At 41.0% G+C, this 21,711-nt stretch overlaps 2 protein-coding genes across 2 annotated transcripts in view; both read right to left on the bottom strand.

Annotated features, from left to right (window-relative positions):
* Positions 1-2,064, bottom strand: part of nploc4 (NPL4 homolog, ubiquitin recognition factor) — a 51,877-nt gene extending 49,813 nt beyond the window's left edge. The window contains exons 1-2 of the mRNA XM_038992224.1: positions 1,790-2,064; positions 5-85 (exon numbers count right to left, since the gene is read on the bottom strand). Of these exons, the coding sequence (XP_038848152.1) occupies positions 5-85; positions 1,790-1,804 (96 nt within the window). The 5' untranslated portion in view covers positions 1,805-2,064. The remainder of the gene's footprint in view (positions 1-4; positions 86-1,789) is intronic.
* Positions 2,065-14,041: 11,977 nt separating this feature from the next.
* pde6gb (phosphodiesterase 6G, cGMP-specific, rod, gamma, paralog b) lies at positions 14,042-19,590 on the bottom strand. The gene is made up of 4 exons (XM_038992223.1): positions 18,806-19,590; positions 16,841-17,073; positions 16,689-16,729; positions 14,042-16,569 (listed from the first exon to the last, which is right to left on the bottom strand). Exons 2-4 carry the CDS (start codon positions 16,984-16,986, stop codon positions 16,493-16,495), a joined length of 264 nt encoding a protein of 87 aa, XP_038848151.1. The 5' UTR covers positions 16,987-17,073; positions 18,806-19,590; the 3' UTR covers positions 14,042-16,492.
* Positions 19,591-21,711: the final 2,121 nt, after the last annotated feature.

The raw sequence follows: 21,711 nt of genomic DNA, 5'->3' as shown, positions 1-21,711 counted from the left end.
ATACCTTATTGAGGAAAGCGGCTGCTGTCTCTTTCTTGGTGGCGGGGATCTTCTTCATCCCGTTCGGGGACTGAACCCGGATGATCTGTAAATTAGGAAAAATATTACATTTCTGCACATCATAATCTATCATTTCCATTATCTCCTAAATGTAGATTGCTTAACCAAACACATTGGAAAACCATATTGATCATGACTCATCACCAATGAAAAGATAACGCAAATTCTCAAAAAGTTCTACAGCTGCACCATTGAGAGCATCTTGACTGGCTGCATCCCCGCTTGGTAGAGCAACTGCAAGGCACTACAGAGGGTGGTGAGTACGGACCTCTATACCAGGCTGTCAGTGGAAGGGGCAAAGCAATTGTCAAAGACTCCAGCCACCCATGGCATAAACTGTTCATTCTCTCTGCTACCGCAATGCAAGCGGTACTAGCGCACCAAGTCTGGAACCAACAGGACCCTGAATACGCTGCTGTTGCTACTGTCTATCTAGCCTGTCACCTAGTCACTTTACCCCTACGTTTATGTACACATAGCTACATTACCATGTACCCCTGCACATCGACTCAGTACTGGTACTCCTTGTATTCAGCCATGTTATTTTTAACTCATTATTGTCATTCACTTTGTATTTGTGTCACTATTTCTATGTTGTTGTTTTTACCTTTAACTCTATTGTTGGCAAACAACCTGTAAGTGAGCATTTCACTGGCAGTCTACACTTGTTTACAAAGCACGTGACAAATAAAATGTGACTTGACTCATCAGCTAATTTTATTAACACCCCAAACTGTCTCGCTGACATTTGTTGCAACCCACTGAAAACAGGACACTGCTGTAACTATTTAGCTAGATTTTTCTGCTAGAGCTGTCAGTGCCAGGGTCATGACAGTGCAGAAATGTGGGTGAGGGTGGAGGGTCGTTGGCACCCGTCGTTCATTGATGTAGTGACACAGTGGTTATAATTAACAAGCAATAATTTGGTTGTGATGGTGAATTACCTCGTTTAGTTAGCTAAGAATTGTAAAGGACATGATATGAGCAGCTTCTGTCATGGGCTGGCTGGTTTTTAAATAATTACTGTAGGTACGTTAGCTCGCTGGATTGTTTAATCTCGAATGAACAGGGAAAACAACCCTAAACAGTATAACTTAGCAAGCTAACTAACGTTAATTATTTAGCTAGCAAGCCAGCCAACTCGTGACTAAGTAATTAGCTATCTAAAACTATTTTTAGGCACAAGTTGAAGACAAGGTCGCTATGAACACTGACTAGATAATGTAACTTTTAACAAAGTTAGCTAGCTACAGAAGCTATCACTTCTTTCTTGCAAAAAAACAATGGGGGCCAGGGAATGTTGATAAAACTTGTTAGTTGCTTAGGTAGTTAACAACGTCAACAGCAATGTGCCTTTGTCAAAGTGAACGTCCACGCATTTTTCAAAACCAATAGTTACAAAGATAGTTAGCTCCCTAGCTAACACACGATTTAACTATTTTTCTAATAAATAGCTATGATAGGTTAACGTAAACTGAGCCACCGTAATGTAACATGTTTGCAAATTTGAAATAAAAGATGTCTGACTAACTAGCTAGGTAAGCTTGATAACAGAGGGATTTAGCGGTTATCTAGGCCCTGTCAGTCTAGTGAGATGCTAACTATGTTAGCTAGCAAATGGCTAATTCTGCTGCCTCATCACTCCGCTGGTCAGACTTTGGTAACGTTAGCTAGCTGGCAATCAATCCTAAATATTTTAGCTTTAACTATAATGCGCTGTCATACTTACAATATTTTCTGCCATGATGTTCGGGTTTGTGGTCCCGATTTATTTCACTGTGTAGCAAAAGAGAACGATACCAACGATAAAATATTTACTGACTGGACAGAATCAACGGAACTCCATTCCACGACTCAAACACCGGGTGTTACACGCTAACCAGTCCGCAACTGCCCGAGTGAAAGAGGCATCGATATAAAATCCTTCCGAGACTTTTGTTCTGCAGCATTTCCACAGGTTTTTGCTCCCTCGCAAAGAATTCTCAACTCCACGATACTCAAAGGAGTTGAGTTGCAAGGCGATGAATTTTGGCAGAGTGTAACGTTACCCTACCTCCGACTATAACGGGTCAGTATCAGTCGATACTTGTAAAAATGTCCATTCTTTCATACATTGTAGGGTGAATTCATATCAGAGTGGACATCTTATAAACTAAGACAGCTTAATCCTGAGGCGTTTATTTATTGGTCTGACAAGAGAAAATCTAAACTATTGTTACATTTTTTCTTCAGTTTTGATGTTAAGGTTATAAAACTCATACATAATGCACAGTGCCAAATTGTAAATGTGCCTACTATGTACTAGTGCATGAAAATACATTTTAAAAAGTTGCCAATATTATGTTTACATTTTGTAATTTAGTAATTTTTTTACTAAATAGGACAGCGTGGGTTAGCTAAAGTGGGGCAGTTTTATAGGCTTTTCCAATGGAGGAAAGATATCCAGTTTACAATAGGGACCACCCTGTACTTAGGTTAGGCAGGGCTCTGGTTCTTGTAGTGCTACAGTATATCCTGCGAAAAAAAATATGTAGTCCTGTTATTAGTCCTGTTATTTAATTAAGTGAATTCAGAAAAAGTGGGACACTTTTTGCATTTCCTTTTCTGTAACCTCTTTCCAACATATTAGCCTGACATGATACATTCCTGAAATTATCAGATGTTTCACAAATCACAAAATTGAATAGATTTGTAATTGTAATTGACTATAATAATGGTGCCCCAGTTTGTCTAACCTGCAGTCCCAGTCTACCAAATAACAACTGAAAATATTTTACTCAATGTACACAAATGGTTGTGTCATGCCTCCTGTGAATATGATATCAACATTTGTTTTTTGTGTGTGATTAGGAAACATCTTGAGGATTCCCGAAATGTATCATGTGTTGGTTGGGCTAATATGTTGGATAGATGTCGAAAGAGGTTACAGAAGACAGAAATGGGAAATGTGTCCCACTTATTCCAAATTCTCCCTACTGTGTAAATGTTATTTTCTTGGGGTGCTGCAATCCATAGTTTTTGATAAACACGTAAATCGATGTGACTTCAGTCAAATTGCACAATTTTATTTTTAAAAACGACCGATTGCAGCTCCCAAAGTAAATTAGCCCTCCAACTGCTTTTAAATGCTAGTAAAAAATGCATGCTCTTCAACTGATTGTTTCCTGCACCCACCGCCTCCTTCACTCATGCTGCCAAACATACCTTCGTAAAACTGACTATCCTACCGATCCTTGACTTTGGCGATGTAATTTACAAAATAGCCTCCAACACTACTCAGCAAACTGGATGTAGTCTATCACAGTGCCATCAGTTTTGTTACCAAAGCCCCATATACTACCCACCACTGAGACCTGTATGCTCTCGTTGGCTGGCCCTCACTACATATTCGTCGCCAAACCCACTGGCTCCAGGTCATCTATAAGTCTTTGCTCTGTAAAGCCCCGCCTTATCTCGGCTCACTGGTCACCCTAGCAACACCCAACCATAGCAAGCGCTCCAGCAGGTATATTTCACAGGTCATCCCCAAAGCCAACACTTCCTTTGGCCGCCTTTCCTTCCAGTTCTTTGCTGCCAATGACTGGAACGAATTGCAAAAATCGCTGGAGTCCTATATCTCCCTCTCTAACTTTACGTATCAGCTGTCAGAGCAGCTTACCAATCACTGTACCTGTACACAGCCAATCTGTAAATAGCACACCCAACTACCTCATCCCCATATTGTTATTTATCCTCTTACTCTTCTACATTTGCACACACTGTACATAGATTTTTCTATTGTGTTATTGACTGTACATTTGTTTATGTGTAACTTTGTGTTGTTGTTTTTATCGCACTGCTTTTCTTTATCTTGGCCAGGTCACAGTTGTAAATGATAACTTGTTCTTAACAGGCCTACCTGGTTAAATAAAGGTGAAATAAAAATAAAAACTACACTCTGGCAATACTCTTCCTCGATGAGGTTTAACGGCAGTTGGCATCCAATAAATGTTGCATTACGGCCACCTACTAGACTGGATTATATTTTTTATTTATTTTTATAAATCAACAAATACCCTGTCATCTAACTCTACACTCATGAAAAACCCACCACCCACTACACTATTTAAATCTATCTAGTCCTACCTCAGGCTAAAAGCCTGAAAGGACGGGACACCACCACTCAATACACCCTGTAACTCTTCTGACGTCAAGTCTTGTATACCCAAATACTTCTCTGCAGCTTCCACCACAACCTCCATTTTCTGCGATTTACGTTCCATCCCTGCAGAACAGTTGATAACCATTGCTATAAATGCTAAAAATTATATTTTATTGAAGCATATATCACTTGTTGGCCTATCTACTACTCACACGAATCCTCTCAGGATCCCTCCACCTTAACCCATCTTCCTCTACTTTCTTCACTGCCTCAGCATATGACAACTTCTTCACTACTCTAACCCTGGTAACCTCAACCTGCCTCTCTTGCACCAGACATTATTAATCCCCCAGCCCCATGGGAAGTTTGGCTCAAAGTGGAAGAGAGATTGACTTCATCACTACTTGTTCATGTAAGATGTGTTGACATTCTGAATGCACCGAGGTGTCTGTTTAAACCACTAGCACACAGCTCGGACACCCACGCATACCCCACAAGCAGTGTTGGGGAGTAATGTAAGGGATTATAAAACACGCTAACTGTAATCCGTTACATTACCAGCAAAAATGTTGTAATCAGATTACAGATACTTTTGAAAAACTAGATGATTACTTTACTTTGATTACTGTTTGCGAAAAAAATCTTTGACACTTCTCTGTTTTTCTCAATGACATTCAAATCAACACAAATGTACATTTTGTTCCACCTGAGCGAGTCTGACCACAAGTCAGAGACCACTATGATGACACACCAAATGTGTTTGATGGATCGCGGGTAAAGAGCAGGAATAGGCTTCTGTAGGCTACAGTCCAAGCTATGTCTTCCAATGGTCAGAGGCAGGTAGTCTAGTGGTTAGAGCGTTGGGCCAATAACTGAAAGGTAGCTGGATTGAATCCCCAAATTGACAAAGTAAAAATCTGTCGTTCTGCCCCTGAACAAGGCAGTTAATCCACTGTTCCCTGGTGGGCCGTCATTGTAAATAAGAATTTGTTCTTAAAACTAACTTGACTAGTTAAATAAAGGTTAAAAAAAAATTAAATGGTGCGACTGCTGTCGGCATCTAAATATTATCCAACTTGAATAAATGCTTGGAGGTAAACATGACAGCAGTGTATTCTACTGCGATACTGCTGCTCTCTCGTTTAGCTTTTTGCGCCTTACAGATTGCGGTTGTTGTGGATGGCTGTTCACAAATTTAAATGTGTATTTGAACCCAATAATGGTTGAATTCTAGAAGTTTAAGCTGCCTATCAATCATTGTTTTTTAAACCAATGGACAGCCAGTAAAAAATGCGCTCTAGCAATAGCTGCATAGTACTGATCCCAACCTATGGAATAAAAGTGGGGCTTTTATTGCTCACTCTAATTCATGCTGAATAAAAATATAAATCCATAGGCCTAATGGACACATGCTCAAACTCGCACAATTTTGATAGACTTAAATGCACAATCTGTAGTTGGTGTCGTGGCAATTTCCTGTATTACCAAATGAGGAGAGCTACAAACCACACACCAGTCAGAGTTATACTTAAATTTCAACTTTAATAATAATTAAGCTTTGCAATAGCATTTGACTTTCAACAATTCACTATCTCTGATGAATAGTTGAGAGTGTCAACATAATGGCAACTGAGATCTTTTATAGCAAAGATCCACCCCCCTAGTCGACATGACAAACCACAAATCTTAGGAACTCTTCACAAAGGGCCTTTTACTTAAGAAAGGAGTATCCCTTAGCCAGATTGCATTCACTATAAATTATCGCTCAGTCTCGTTCCTGGTATTTCCTAGTACCAAAACATTACCTCATCCAAGGCATAACTCAATTGTCAAATCTATATTCTCCCATCTCAAGTAAACCCCCTCTTCTCCCCACTCCTGGACAAGCTCACTGAGGGGAGTGACTTGCGCACAGACATTGTGGAGCCAAGAGATAATTGGTTCCCCCTTAATCACGCCATCCCTTCACATGGTTTAACAGATACATTTACATATGATGACAATGTTCCATTCTGACCTCTCCCCTCTCTGGGCCCCAAGTGACTGAGCCCTAGCTGAGAAGGGAAAAGTGCAACTGCCAACAGTATATCCAAAGGGATACATTCTAATGACAAGTATCTCACATAAGCATATGATGTAAATAAAACATCTTATTTATCTATGTTACCCAACTAATTCTGATTCATCCTCCACATTGGTACATCCATTTTTGGACTTATAAATTATATATATACAGTACAGTACCAGTCAACAGTTTGGACACACCTACTCATTCCAGGGGTTTTCTTTATTTTGACTATTTTCCACATTGTAGAATAATAGTGAAGACATCAAAACTATGAAATAACACATATGGAATCCTGTAGTAACCAAAAAAGTGTTAAACAAATTAAAATATATTTTATATTTAAGATTCTTCAAAGTAGCCACCCTTTTCTTGAAGTGCAGTCGCAAAATCCATCAAGCGCTATGATGAAACTGGCACTCATGAGGACCGCCACAGGACAGGAAGACCCAGAGTTACCTCTGCTGCAGAGGATAAGTTCATTAGAGTTAACTGCAACTCATATTGCAGCCCAAATAAATGCTTCACAGAATTCAAGTAACAGACACATCTCAACATCAACTGTTCAGAGGAGACTGCGTGAATCAGGCCTTCATGTTCGAATTGCTGCAAAGAAACCACTACGAAAGGACACCGATAATAAGAAGAGACTTGCTTGGGCCAATAAACATGAGCAATGGACATTAGACCAGATGAAATCTATCCTTTGGTCTGATGAGTCCAAATTTGATATGTTTGGTTGCAACAGCCGTGTCTTTGAGAGGCGCAGAATAGGTAAACGGATGATCTCTGCATGTGTGGTTCCCAATGTGAAGCATGGAGGAGGATGTGTGATAGCGTGGGGGTGCTTTGCTGGTGACACTGTCTGTGATTTATTTAGAATTCAAGGCACACTTAACCAGCATGGAGACCACAGCATTCTGCATCGATATACCATCCCATCTGGTTTGCTACCATCCCATCTGGTTTGCGCTTAGTGGGACTATCATTTGTTTTTCAACAGGACAATGACCCAAAACACACCTGAGGCTGTGTAAGGGCTATTTGACCAAGAAGGAGAGTGATGGAGTGCTTCATCAATTGACCTGGCCTCCACAATCACTCGACCTCAATCCAACTGAGATGGTTTGGGATGAGTTGGACCGCAGAGTGAAGGAAAAGCAGCCAACAAGTACTCAGCATATGTGGGAACTCCTTCAAGACTGTTGGAAAAGCATTCCTCATGAAGCTGGTTGAGAGAATGCCAAGATTGTGCAAAGCTGTCATCAAGGCAAAGGGTGGCTACTTTAAAAAATCTAAAATATATTTCGGCTTTTTTGGTTACTACATGATTCCATATATGATATTTCATAGTTTTGATGTCTTCACTATTATACTACAATGTAGGAAAAATTATAATAATAAAAACCCTTGAATGAGTAGGTGTGTCCAAACTTTTGACTGGTACTGTGTATATGCACTGCTCAAAAAAAAAAGGGAACACTTAAACAACACAATGTAACTCCAAGTCAATCACACTTCTGTGAAATCAAACTGTCCACTTAGGAAGCAACACTGATTGACAATACATGTCACTTGCTGTTGTGCAAATGGAATAGACAAAAGGTGGAAATTATAGGCAATTAGCAAGACACCCCCAATAAAGGAGTGGTTCTGCAGGTGGTGACCACAGACCACTTCTCAGTTCCTATGCTTCCTGGCTGATGTTTTGGTCACTTTTGAATGCTGGCGGTGCTTTCACTCTAGTGGTAGCATGAGACGGAGTCTACAACCCACACAAGTGGCTCAGGTAGTGCAGCTCATCCAGGATGGCACATCAATGCGAGCTGTGGCAAGAAGGTTTGCTGTGTCTGTCAGCGTAGTGTCCAGAGCATGGAGGCGCTACCAGGAGACAGGCCAGTACATCAGGAGACGTGGAGGAGGCCGTAGGAGGGCAACAACCCAGCAGCAGGACCGCTACCTCCGCCTTTGTGCAAGGAGGAGCACTGCCAGAGCCCTGCAAAATGACCTCCAGCAGGCCACAAATGTGCATGTGTCTGCTCAAACGGTCAGAAACAGACTCCATGAGGGTGGTATGAGGGCCCGACGTCCACAGGTGGGGGTTGTGCTTACAGCCCAACACCGTGCAGGACGTTTGGCATTTGCCAGAGAACACCAAGATTGGCAAATTCGCCACTGGCGCCCTGTGCTCTTCACAGATGAAAGCAGGTTCACACTGAGCACATGAGCACATGTGACAGACGTGACAGAGTCTGGTCGCCCCGCCTCTGTTTTGGTAAAAAGCTGAGGGATGAGCCTGGAGAAATGTAACCACTCTCAGATTAATAGACAGAGCTATGGATGCTAAGGACTGACCATCCATGATATTTAAATTATTGTTTTAACCATGTTATGAGGCTATACATTTACACTGTTTACAAACATTGTAGAAAAAACAAGCTTATATTTTGGGTTCTCATGGAGTGTGAGAGTTGAACTAAGCTCGAAGAATATAACTTATAAATGCCTCATGAGCTTAGTTCAACTGTATATACATACCCAAAATATAAGCTTGTTTTTCTACAATGTTTGTAAACAGTGTAAATGTAGCATTAGTACTGGAGTGATATATGTGCAGATGATGATGTGCAAGTAGAGATACTGGGGTGCAAAAGAGCAAGAGGGTAAGTAATAATATGGGGATGAGGTAGTCAGGTGTGCTATTAACATCACTTTGTCGGGCAAAGACTCAACATCAAAACTATATGTATATATATATATACAGTGGGGAGAACAAGTATTTGATACACTGCCGATTTTGCAGGTTTTCCTACTTACAAAGCATGTAGAGGTCTGTAATTTTTATCACAGGTACACTTCAACTGTGAGAGACGGAATCTAAAACAGAAATCCAGAAAATCACATTGTATGATTTAAGTAATTCATTTGTATTTTATTGCATGACATAAGTATTTGATACATCAGAAAAGCAGAACTTAATATTTGGTACAGAAACCTTTGTTTGCAATTACAGAGATCATACGTTTCCTGTAGTTCTTGACCAGGTTTGCACACACTGCAGCAGGGATTTTGGCCCACTCCTCCATACAGACCTTCTCCAGATCCTTCAGGTTTCGGGGCTGTCGCTGGGCAATACGGACTTTCAGCTCCCTCCAAAGATTTTCTATTGGGTTCAGGTCTGGAGACTGGCTAGGCCACTCCAGGACCTTGAGATGCTTCTTACGGAGCCACTCCTTAGTTGCCCTGGCTGTGTGTTTCGGGTCGTTGTCATGCTGGAGGACCCAGCCACGACCTATCTTCAATGCTCTTACTGAGGGAAGGAGGTTGTTGGCCAAGATCTCGCGATGCATGGCCCCATCCATCCTCCCCTCAATACGGTGCAGTCGTCCTGTCCCCTTTGCAGAAAAGCATCCCCAAAGAATGATGTTTCCACCTCCAAGCTTCACGGTTAGGATGGTGTTCTTGGGGTTGTACTCATCCCTCTTCTTCCTCCAAACACGGCGAGTGGAGTTTAGACCAAAAAGCTCTATTTTTGTCTCATCAGACCACATTACCTTCTCCAATTCCTCCTCTGGATCATCCAGATGGTCATTGGCAAACTTCAGACGGGCCTGGACATGCGCTGGCTTGAGCAGGGGGACCTTGCGTGCGCTGCAGGATTTTAATCCATGACGGCGTAGTGTGTTACTAATGGTTTTCTTTGAGACTGTGGTCCCAGCTCTCTTCAGGTCATTGACCAGGTCCTGCCGTGTAGTTCTGGGCTGATCCCTCACCTTCCTCATGATCATTGATGCCCCACGAGGTGAGATCTTGCATGGAGCCCCAGACCGAGTGTGATTGACCGTCATCTTGAACTTCTTCCATTTTCTAATAATTGCGCCAACAGTTGTTGCCTTCTCACCAAGCTGCTTACCTATTGTCCTGTAGCCTATCCCAGCCTTGTGCAGGTCTACAATTTTATCCCTGATGTCCTTACACAGCTCTCTGGTCTTGGCCATTGTGGAGAGTTTGGAGTCTGTTTGATTGAGTGGGTGGACAGGTGTCTTTTATACAGGTAACGAGTTCAAACAGGTGCAGTTAATACAGGTAATGAGTGGAGAACAGGAGGACTTCTTAAAGAAAAACTAACAGGTCTGTGAGAGCCGGAATTCTTACTGGTTGGTAGGTGATCAAATACTTATGTCATGCAATAAAATGCAAATTAATTACTTAAAAATCATACAATGTGATTTTCTGGATTTTTTTAAATTCCGTCTCTCACAGTTGAAGTGTACCTATGATAAAAATGACAGACCTCTACATGCTTTGTAAGTAGGAAAACCTGCAAAATCTGCAGTGTATCAAATACTTGTTCTCCCCACTGTATATATATATATATATATATATATATATATATATATATATATATATATATATATACACATTGATTATTGAAGAATATATCTTATAAATGCCTCATGAGCTTTGTTCAACTGTCACACTCCATGAGAACCCAAAATATAAGCTTGTTTTTCTACAATGTTTGTAAACAGTGTAAATGTAGCATAAATACTGGAGTGATATATGTGCAGATGATGATGTGCAAGTAGAGATACTGGGGTGCAAAAGAGCAAGAGGGTAAGTAATAATTTTGGGATGAGGTGGTCAGGTGTGCTATTAACATCACTTTGTCGGGCAAAGACTCAACATCAAAACTCAAAAGAACAGACAACAACTCTTCTGTTTTACCACTTACGCCACCCTGTCTGCGTCGCACCAAACGACGAGCATCACAAACACCGGAAATCTTCCCCTTCAGTTGATCAACTTTCATATTTACCGCTACCATCATAATCACTTCTTTCAATGGCACCCTCTTCTTGAGAGCAAACGATTCACATCTCTTGTCCCCATTTGTTTGACTCGGATCGCCTGTTCCCTCTGACCAGCAGAAACACAAACATTTATCACAAGACCACTTCTGGTTACCTTCACCGATTCCACAGCACTCAGCTCTGTTTTCACCCACCCTGAAACCACAAATGGATCAGCCAAAGGGCAAAGATTCCACTTTTCCCCAAAATGTCAAACCTACCGTCACAGAATAATCTATATTCTGACCCTCGGTGCAAGCCTCGTGCTCTGAGAACTTCACCACACCTACCACCTCTGATAATTCGCCCTCACTCACTTCTATATCTCTTCCTGTCTTCAATCTGGCATACAGCTCACTAAGCTTACACTTTCTACAATTTTAATTTAACAAACTATCTCCCTTTTTCCCGCCATTCTTAACCAATTCAAGCTCATTCACTTCCTCCCTCTCTCTCTCTCTTAGACCTCCTCTGCATCTCTTTTTCCCTCCATTCCTCCTCTGTATTACAAGTATACGTCTCCTTATGATAATTTTGTACTTCCCCTAACATACATCTTGTTCTTGCCCTCTCAATGGATTGCATTCCCCTCAGCTCCTGGGGAACCCCCGATAGCAAAGTTCAATTGTCTCCTGGTTGAATATTTGTTGTCAAACTTTGGAGCCCTTTCAAAAGAACCGCTCGTCCACCTTTCTCCTGCATCTGATCCACACCGACCTTGGCAAAACTCGTCTCCTCGCCACTAACTCCATTGAGTACAGAGTACCACAGTATGAGTCATAATACCCATAAAACCTAGCGGTCAAACAAGGAAATGGTTCCAATCGTTTTTCCGCCATTCATTTTTCCCATAGGGAATTTTAGAAACACTTGAAATAAGGGCTGTGTTTCATGCAGGCTTTCCCTGGCAGGATGTTTTGATAACCGTGTAATTCTCTCTCAGACAATGTGACTTTTAGCAATATATTCACCTTTATTTGCCCTCCAAAAATGAAATGCTAATTAGCTGTTAATGTAGCTATGTGTCTTGTGCAAGTTTTAAATTGACACAATACCTGTTAGGAAAGGTGTCAGCTAGAACAAAAGTGGAGGAGCTTGCAGGGATTTGTAGTTGTGCATGATGTCTACTTTGATGCTAATTAGCATTTTTGAATGTGAGAATAAATAGAGCCGAATATATTGATAAAAGTCACTTTGTCCGAGAGAGATTTACATGGTTATCAAAAGGTTGGAGTCCACCTGTGGTAAAGTCAATTGATTGGACATGATTTGGAAAGGCACACACCTGTCTACATAAGGTCCCACATTTGACAGTGCATGTCAGAGCAAAATCCAAGCCATGAGGTGAAAGGAATTGTCCATAGAGCTCTGAGATAGGATTGTGTTGAGGCACAGATCTGGGGAAGGGTACCAAAAATATTCTGCAGCATTGAAGGTCCCCAAGAACACGGTGGCCTCCATCATTCTTTTTTCTTTTTTTTACCCCCAATTTTGTGATACCCAATTGGTAGTTACAGTCTTGTCCCATCTCTGCAACTCCCATACGAACTTGGGAAAGGCGAAGGTAAGGGGACCTGCGTCCTCCGGAAAACAACCCGCCAATCTGCACTGCTTCTTGACACAGTGCTCACTTAACCTGGAAGCCAGCCGCACCAATGTGTCGGATGGGAAACACCGTAAACCCGGCGACTGTGTCAGTGTGCATGCGCCCGGCCCGCCACAGGAGTCGCTAGAGCGCATTGGGACAAGGACTTCCTGGCCGGCCAAACCCTCCCCTAACCCAGACGACGCTGGGCCCATTGACATGGGAGAACCTTCTAGAAGGACAACCATCTCTACAGCACTCAACTAATCAGGCCTTTATGGTAGAGTGGCCAGACGGAAGCCACTCCTCTGTAAAATGCACATGACAGCCTGAAACATGATTCTCTGGTCTGATGAAACCAATATTGAACTCTTTGGCCTGAATGCCAAGCGTCACATCTGGAGGATACCTGGCACCATCCCAACAGTGTAACATAGTGGTGGCAGCATCATACTGTGGGGATGTTTTTCAGTGGCAGGGACTGGGAGACTAGTCCAATTTGTAAGTCGCTCTGGATAAGAGCGTCTGCTAAATGACTTAAATGTAAATGTAAATGTAGTCAGGATCGAGGAAAAGATTAACTGAGCAAAGTAATCCTTGATGAAAACCTGCTCCAGAGCGCTTAGGACCTCAGACTGCCACAAAGGTTCACCTTCCAACAGGACAACGACCCTAAGCACACAGCCAAGGAATGGCTTCGGGACCAGTCTCTGAATGTCCTTGAGTGGCCCAGCCAGAGCCCAGACTTGAACCCAATCTAACATCTCTGGAGAGACCTGAAAATAGCTGTGCGGAGACACTCCCCATCCAACCTGACAGAGCTTGAGAGGATCTGCAGAGAAGAATGGGAAAAACTGCCCAAATACAGATGAGCCAAGCTTGTAGCGTCATACCCAAGAAGAATTTATGCTGTAATCGCTCCCGAAGGTGCTTCAACAAAGTACTGAATAAAGGGTCTAAATACTTATGTAAATGTGATATTTCCATTTTTGCTTTGTCATTTTGGTGTATTGTGTGTAGGAAAAAACAATTGAATACATTTTCGAATAAGGCTGTAACATAACAAAATGTGGAAAAAGTTGAGGGGTCTGAATACTTTCTGAAGACACTGTATTTTCTGGAACAGTAGTCTGGAAAACCAATTCTATGTGGACGTGTGTCATGAACTGCTCTAAACCTGTGCCAGTGGCGGGAAATGCCAATACACTTTTTTTAAATTGATACTGCTATGCCAGCTAGGAATGTATCCTCTTTATTGGAGATATTGTAATATCATATATATGCTATATTTTTATAGACCTTAAAAAATAAACCAGGCAAAATATTTATTTTCCTTTTGTTTTTAGCTTTATTTTGATTTGATCCTGTACAAAGGACAGAGCTCTGATGACATGAGTAGCCTATGTTGGCAGCTGAAGCATCCATCTTCCTCATCCCTTATTTCTTACCATTCATTCACTGCTACTAATTTTACATTCACAAGAAACTGAGACAACGTGGACATCCATCCTGCAAGACTACAAACCCCTCAAGTAACTTTTCACTGTCAGGGTGAGGATTCCAACACAAACTAGCTGTTGTAGGCTATCCATAGCCTTCAACTCATTTACCAGAAAAGGAGAAGAATGAAAAATGGTAAGATAAAATAAGTTAAGGGCATTTTAAAAGGTTATTCTTCAGCCGGTACAACATATTGCAAATCAGTGACAAAATTTAGCATAGAACTAAGGATGTACACTCTGTAGGCCAGTATCAGTGCAGACTGGTCCAAGGAATGTGGAGGTCAATGTTCTATCTAGAGATTAAGTGAAATGATCAACTACAATGATGATGAAACACTAGGCTGTATGGTGAGAACACTACGATGATGGATGAGATGATAGAGAGATAATGATGAGGAAAGATGGTCTTTACATGATTACACAACACAAACTCCAAATGGACAAGTGCAAAATAAAGCGGACATAATGAAAAGATGACATAATGATAAAATAAGTGTGCAACACCCACAATATACACAAGACACAATGCCAACATGCGATGGACAAAGTAAAAGACAGAGAACATGCAAAAATAAAATAAATACATCTAAACATGATATAGGCTATTAAAATGACTGGCCACAATGTATACATAAGTGTACATTGATCTCAAGAAATACGATACAAATATGAGACTACAGTGAAACACAAGCAAACAAAATGATGGTAAGCATGACAATTGTGGAATGAGATGAAATTATGGATGGAATGAATGAATTATAGAGAAAATTCATGAAATAGAGATGACATGCCCAAATAAATAAAGTGACAAAGAGACGTCAACATGAGCATTGGGGAAGGTAACCTAAACAAGATTACACAAGACATCACTACTACTGCCCAATCACAGTGACCTAGTATGGTAGATTATCAGGTGAGAATCACATCTGAAATCAAGTTTGACATCTGAGGTTTATGGGGGAATCTGCATCTGTTGTAGTAATGTTGCACACTCATTAATCTCCATTCAATGTCTATCATGCTGCTTGTGGTAAAAGTGAAGGCAGCAAGAGCCAAAACTGCCAATGACAAGGTGTTTTTTCCCCAAGCTATAAAACAAGTTTATATCCCTGAGAATAAATAGTTAAAATATACGTTACATAATAAAGATAGTCACAAATTCTTCTTTGTTATACAAAATGTGGAAAATAAGGATGCCAGAGTTAAACGGGACGATGGAATGATAGAATCCTTGTTCTGTTAAAAGGTGTGTGTACCAGTGAAGGATTGGTGATCCTGAGGGAGAGGAAAGGGGGAGGAGGATGATGTTGTTTCATCCACATTGTACCAGTGACAGACTACAGATTATGCTCAGCCATGACAAGCAACCGTCTCATCTCTACAGGAATCAGATATTATATGTGTGATATTCGGCATCGATGACAGATTTCATCTATGATGATAAAAGAGGTGCCGAGGCACGTGAAATGAGAACCCACCTATTTCACGGGTATGTCACTTGTTTGTGTACTCAACTTTTGAGGCTGCATTGCTTTTCATAAATTGTTTGTTGTGTTCCATGAAGAAGAGGAGCAAAAAAGAGGATAGCAGAAGAGAAGCGCTTGGAGATAGGGGAGGAGAGAAAAGGAAAATGGCTGCTGGTTAATGTTAGATAGAATATCGCTGCAAACCTGATAAAGATAGACAGAGGTACCAGAACAGAGTCCTAATCATGAGCAGACATGTTGTATGTGAACTTTGGCAGCTGCAGAAACAAAAGAAGAAACCAGTTAAAGATGGAGACGGTTATTTTCTGTACCGCTTTCCTTTTTTTGTGGGGGGGGGGTTCTTCACTTTGGTATATGTTTTGATAGTTCCAGTCAAACACAGTGAGAGGGCTGGGGGCAGATGGATGGTTTGAACAGAGACGGTAGAGAAAGCGACACATCCCACCTTTTTTTGCTGATTGGGGTGGGGACACTCTGGTCTAGTTATTGCCCCCACCCTGCGGAGGGGGTGCCCCAGAGTGAGACATCTCTCTAGCTCAGGGACAATAACTAGACCAGAGCCAGCTGTTTCCTTTCTTGTGTGTGCATTCCAGTAATTATGGAGGAACTGTGAGCTCACGCGGGAAAGCATGCTCACGAAAGAGAGGGAACACCCACTTCCACAGACGGGAACATTGAATATTTTTTACAATAGTAAACTGCTTGAGTGAACTATCTTCATGTATCCACAATCTCTGGTTGTAAGTAGATGGAGGTGGAAGTAGAGGATCGTGGGATGGATGGTGGAGGTCTGAAAGATTTAGATGATACCATACTTGGCCAGCTCGCTAAGCTCCAGGTGGTTGAAGGCCTCCCAGGGGCAGATGACTGTGATGTCTGCAGAGGAAACATATTATGTTTAGTAACAGTCAGTAGACCAAGCAAACCCAGTATGGTTTTCTACAGTTTTTAGGGAAGGCACAGATAGAGTAGACAAACAGTTGTAATGAACTTACCAGTGCCTAAACCCTCCATTCCAGGGATATCATCACCAAAGCTGTAAAGGAGACAGAGTTAATTTATTTATAATCAGAGCTCATGAAAATGTCATTGTGCACTTGTTGAATGCCTGTTTGAAACTAAGAAAACCCAATGAATGTGGCCTCACCCCTGGATTCCCTTCTTGGGGGGCTTGCTCTTGAACTGACGAGTCTGTCTCTGCTTGAATTTAGGGGGTCCCTTGCGTGGCGTGGCAGGGCCCCCGGTGACACGGGTGGCAGACTTGATCTCCAACTTGGGGACCTCGAGATTCATGGTTAGTAGTTAGCTGTTTTTTTTGTGCAGGTGGTTATGTGTTCAATCCCTCTCTGAAGTGTTGTCGTCTTGATGAAATCTCCTCAACTGGGGAAATGAGGGAAACAGATTTTATCCAATTTTGATCCTCCCATCAAAACTACAGTACATGATCTAGTGCTCACATTTTCATGACAATACAGGCTTGTTCTTCAGTATTGAACATTTGGAGCTTAGAATGGAAGAAATTAGAAGAAAGAAAAGAAGAAAGGAGTTAGCTACTGGCAAGACGATCCTCAACAACACAGAGCATATTGAACACCAACGCTATCTGCTTTGATACCTACATTATTACACATTTTATAAGGAACTTAATTTACTGAACAGCCCCTCACAACCTTGTCTGAGGGCTCAACCTAATGCCTAATCCCCTTACTGATCTGATATTAGTGGGATTACGTTTTAAATGCATATTGCCCTTGTAATTGAATGTCTATCTAGGATAGGCTACCTTGTTGAGTGATGCAAAATGATGACCCAATTTCATCATGTAATCCCCAGCTCAAATTAATAAGCACCCCCCTCCCCACCATCTCCACCCTCCTCGTTTTAAGCCAGCGGCCAGCCATCCACATTTGGGCTAATCTCATTAGTACAAGGACAACATAAAGAATATGCTGAGTAGGCAGACTGTCTAAAATGCTGCTCAATCTTATCCTCTCTTACAATGACATTCCAAAAACTCACAACATGGCTCATGACCTACAATGTTTCATATTGGAACCAATTTAACTATGTTGAAGCAATATCAAAATGAATGTCCAATGGCTCATTGATAATTGAAACCTAAAACAATGAAATATGAAAATAAAACATCAGCCTAATTTGCTTTCCACAATTGGGTAACTAGCATTATACAGACCTCTGAAAATAAATACACAAAAGAATGTCATATTGTTGTTCTGTCTAAAACACATTTCCAACATCAAGAACTTTCTGTCTAATTGTAATATACATCCTTGAACCAGATGAGCACCAATTATCCGGAAAACACATTGGGCCATATTCATAGCTTACAAACTACAGATATACTGTAGGATCTTAATTTAACCAGTTTCTCACAGCAGGAAAATAATAATTATTGTGTGGATTATAATTAATGGAACATTTTGTAGGGGTTACATTTTTAGTTAGGGCAAATCAAGTCTGAAGAGTGGAAATTACAAATATAAGAAGTATTTTTAAACCTTGAATACACTACAAGTTAGAATTAGCTGCTGAGCAGGAACTGCAACAACAGGGTGATCATATTAAGACCCTACACCTGTTGTAAGTACTTAACGCAAATCGGTTTGTTTCTCCGACCCACTACTCAAAACTGTCTCAGCACAGGACAAGGTCTTCAATAATTCAAATAGAATATTCTGCAAATGTTTTACTCTTTCCCACTTCTCTTTTCTACAAAAAATGTTGAACAGTACAGTAACAAAATCAATCAAGTGTCTGTCATCATGGAGTAGGTTTCTGAATGGATGGGTGTACTCAGCAGCTACCCTTGCAAGTTAGACAATTGTTTCTGAAATATTACATATCTATAACTTTTATTGTTGTATCTTATTTAACCTTTATTTAACTAGGCAAGTCAGTTAAGAACAAATTCTTATTTACAATGATGGCATACCAAAAGGCAAAAGGCCTCCTGCAGGGATGGGGGCTGGTATTAAAAATAAAAATATAGGACAAAACACACATCACGACAAGAGAGACACCACAACACGACATAAAGCGAGACCTAAGACAACAAAGTTAATGTGAATAACTGGAAATGACTGCTACTCACCGGGTTCTTGGGTGAAGGCTAGCCAGACGAGTGGACGTGAGCTCTGAGCACAGCTCTCTCTAGTAGATGTGTGTGTGGGTCTATGCTAGGTTTGCTATGAATGCCAGGTGGGGCTGACGGGACCTCTTATATTCACCTCTGCAGATTAGGAGTGTCTCGCCTCCCATCCCTGACCTGCTGTCATCGCTGCTGTGGCCTGAGGTGGGGGTCAGGGGGTGGGGGACACTCGTGAAGGAGTGGGGAGCAGAAGAGAGGGGGTGAGGGAAGATGGATGGAGGGAGTTGGAACACAAAGACAGCAATAACTTGAATGCATTTAGTATTGATTGTATTCTAGCATGTTTTCCAAAGTGGTCTTCAATTGTTGTTTATCCACAGCCTTCAAAATCATTAAAACTAAATGCAGAGACATAATAAGGGATACCACATTGCACAGAGATGTGAATGAATCAATTGGATGAATGGTGTAATCGTGGCACCCAAAACCAAATCAGTTACTCGGTTTTAATGATAAGACTGCCACGAAAGATGATGAACTATGTCGCTAATACAATATTGACTTGGATGGTAATGAATATTCTCCATATACTGGGAACCTTCCAGTCCTAGCCCTACTGAGCAGCCCTCCCACCAGTTATGCAACATTCTCTCCATCCATCTGCTGGGCCTGGTTCTCTGGGATGCCCTGGCCCAGGGTGTCAACAAACCCCCAATCCCTTAATACTTCTTGTCAATAGGGGGGCGCTGTTTTCACTTTGGAAAAAATCATGCCCAAATGAAACGGCCTCGTACTCTTTTCTAGATCATACAATATGCATATTATTATTACTATTGGATAGAAAACACTCAGAAGTTTCTAAAACTGTTTGAATTATGTCTGTGAGTAAAACAGAACTCATTTTGCAGCAAACTTCCATGCAGGAAGTGAAAAATCTGAAAACGAGGCTCTGTTTCAGGGCCTGCCTATTCAATTGCCTTATATTTATCGATATGCATGCACTTCATACGCCTTCCACTAGATGTCAACAGGCAGTGGACGGTGGAATGGGGTGTCTAGCTTGATCTGAGGCCGAACAAGAGCTTTTGGAGTGGCAGGTCAGGAATTTTCTTTGTCTACCAAGGTGCGCCGCGGAGCTCGACATTGGCTTCTGAAAAGCGTTACGTATACACGGCGAATATCTCCGGCTCTGATTTTATTTGATACATGTGATAATAACATCATAAAGTAGGTTTTTTCAACCGAGTTTTATCAGTTTATTCAACGTTTATTAGGACTTTTGGAATTTTCCGTTCTTTGCGCCAAGAGTTGATGGGCATGTTCGCGCCACATGGCTAGCCAAGGTTGCTAATTCGACAGAAGAAATGGACATTCTAAAACCAAACAACGATTTATTCTGGACCAAGGACTCCTTGTACAACATTCTGATGGAAACTCAACAAAAGTAAGAAAACATTTATGATGTTATTTCGTATTTCTGTGTAAAATGTTGAGTCCAATTCTCCGCCGTTTTGGTGAGCGCTGTCTCGCAATAACGCAAGCTGTATGTTATGGTAAAGTTATTTTTTAAAAATCTAACACAGCGGTTGCATTAAGAACCAGTGTATCTTTCATTTGCCATACAACAAGTATTTTTATGTAAAGTTTATGATGAGTTCTTTGGTCAGATTAGGTGAGTGTCCAAAATATCTCCGGAGATTCTGGTGAATCGATGCTACGTATTCACAATGTATAATCAGGATTTGTAGCTCTAAATATGCACATTTTCGAACAAAACATAATTGTATTGTATAACATGATGTTATAAGACTGTCATCTGATGAATTTTTTCAAGGTTAGTGATTCATTTTATATCTTTTGCTGGTTTTTGCGAAAGCTACCTTTTGCGGTGAATAAATGCGTTTGTGTGTTTGGCTATTGTGGTAAGCTAATATAATTCTATATTGTGTTTTCGCTGTAAAACACTTAAAAAATCGGAAATATTGGCTGGATTCACAAGATGTTTATCTTTCATTTGCTGTACACCATGTATTTTTCATAAATGTTTTATGATGAGTATTTAGGTATTTCACATATCTCTCTGTAATTATTCTGGCTGCTTTGGTGATATTTGTGATGGTAGCTGCAATGTAAAACTATGATTTATACCTCAAATATGCACATTTTCGAACAAAACATAAATGTATTGTATAACATGTTATAAGACTGTCATCTGATGAAGTTGTTTCTTGGTTAGTGACTAATTTTATCTCTATTTTGTCGGTTTTGTGAAAGCTACCTATGCGGTAGAAACATGGTGAAAATATGCGGTTGTGTGTTTGGCTATTGTGGTTAGCTAATAGAAATACATATTGTGTTTTCGCTGTAAAACATTTAAAAAATCGGAAATGATGGCTGGATTCACAAGATGTTTATCTTTCATTTGCTGTATTGGACTTGTGAATTCATGAAAATTATATTATATGATATCCCTGTCCCGTTAGGCTAGGCTATGCTAGTCAGCTTTTTTGATGAGGAGGATCCCGGATCCGGGATGGGTATCACTGAAAGGGTAAAACAGTATCTCAGATTGACCTATCTATTACTCGATGCACAAAATAGGCTAATCCTTTACGGCGAGTGTCTTCATGGTGCACTACTCACCATTGCGTTCAGAGCTGAAATGACTCACTAGTACCTCACTCCAGACACCCCATCTGCTCTCGGATGTAGCCCCCCCCCCCCCCCCCCCCCACCCCACTCAGAAAAACAATTACTCTGACTGTAGTTGTGGATTATAGTGTCTGGATTCTGTTTTTCTGATTAGTTAATTACATTGGGTAAACCCACCCGTGCAGCAGGGATTATTTCGCCTCAGTAGTTATTGACCAATCTGTGATCAATCTTGCTCATTATCTACAAGCATTACA

This window comes from Salvelinus namaycush, chromosome 4, assembly GCF_016432855.1.
Source record: "Salvelinus namaycush isolate Seneca chromosome 4, SaNama_1.0, whole genome shotgun sequence".
NCBI classification, from domain to species: domain Eukaryota; kingdom Metazoa; phylum Chordata; class Actinopteri; order Salmoniformes; family Salmonidae; genus Salvelinus; species Salvelinus namaycush.
Note: the sequence above shows the minus strand (reverse complement) of the source record. Positions and strands in the feature narration are given on the sequence as shown.

Coding starts and splice junctions, on each gene's coding strand:
- pde6gb (XM_038992223.1), bottom strand. CDS start 16,986: ATGAATCTCGAGGTCCCCAAGTTGGAGATCAAGTCTGCCACCCGTGTC. Junction 16,730..16,840: donor CCCAAGAAGGGAATCCAGGG/GTGAGGCCACAT, acceptor TCTCCTTTACAG/CTTTGGTGATGATATCCCTG. Junction 16,570..16,688: donor AATGGAGGGTTTAGGCACTG/GTAAGTTCATTA, acceptor TTTCCTCTGCAG/ACATCACAGTCATCTGCCCC.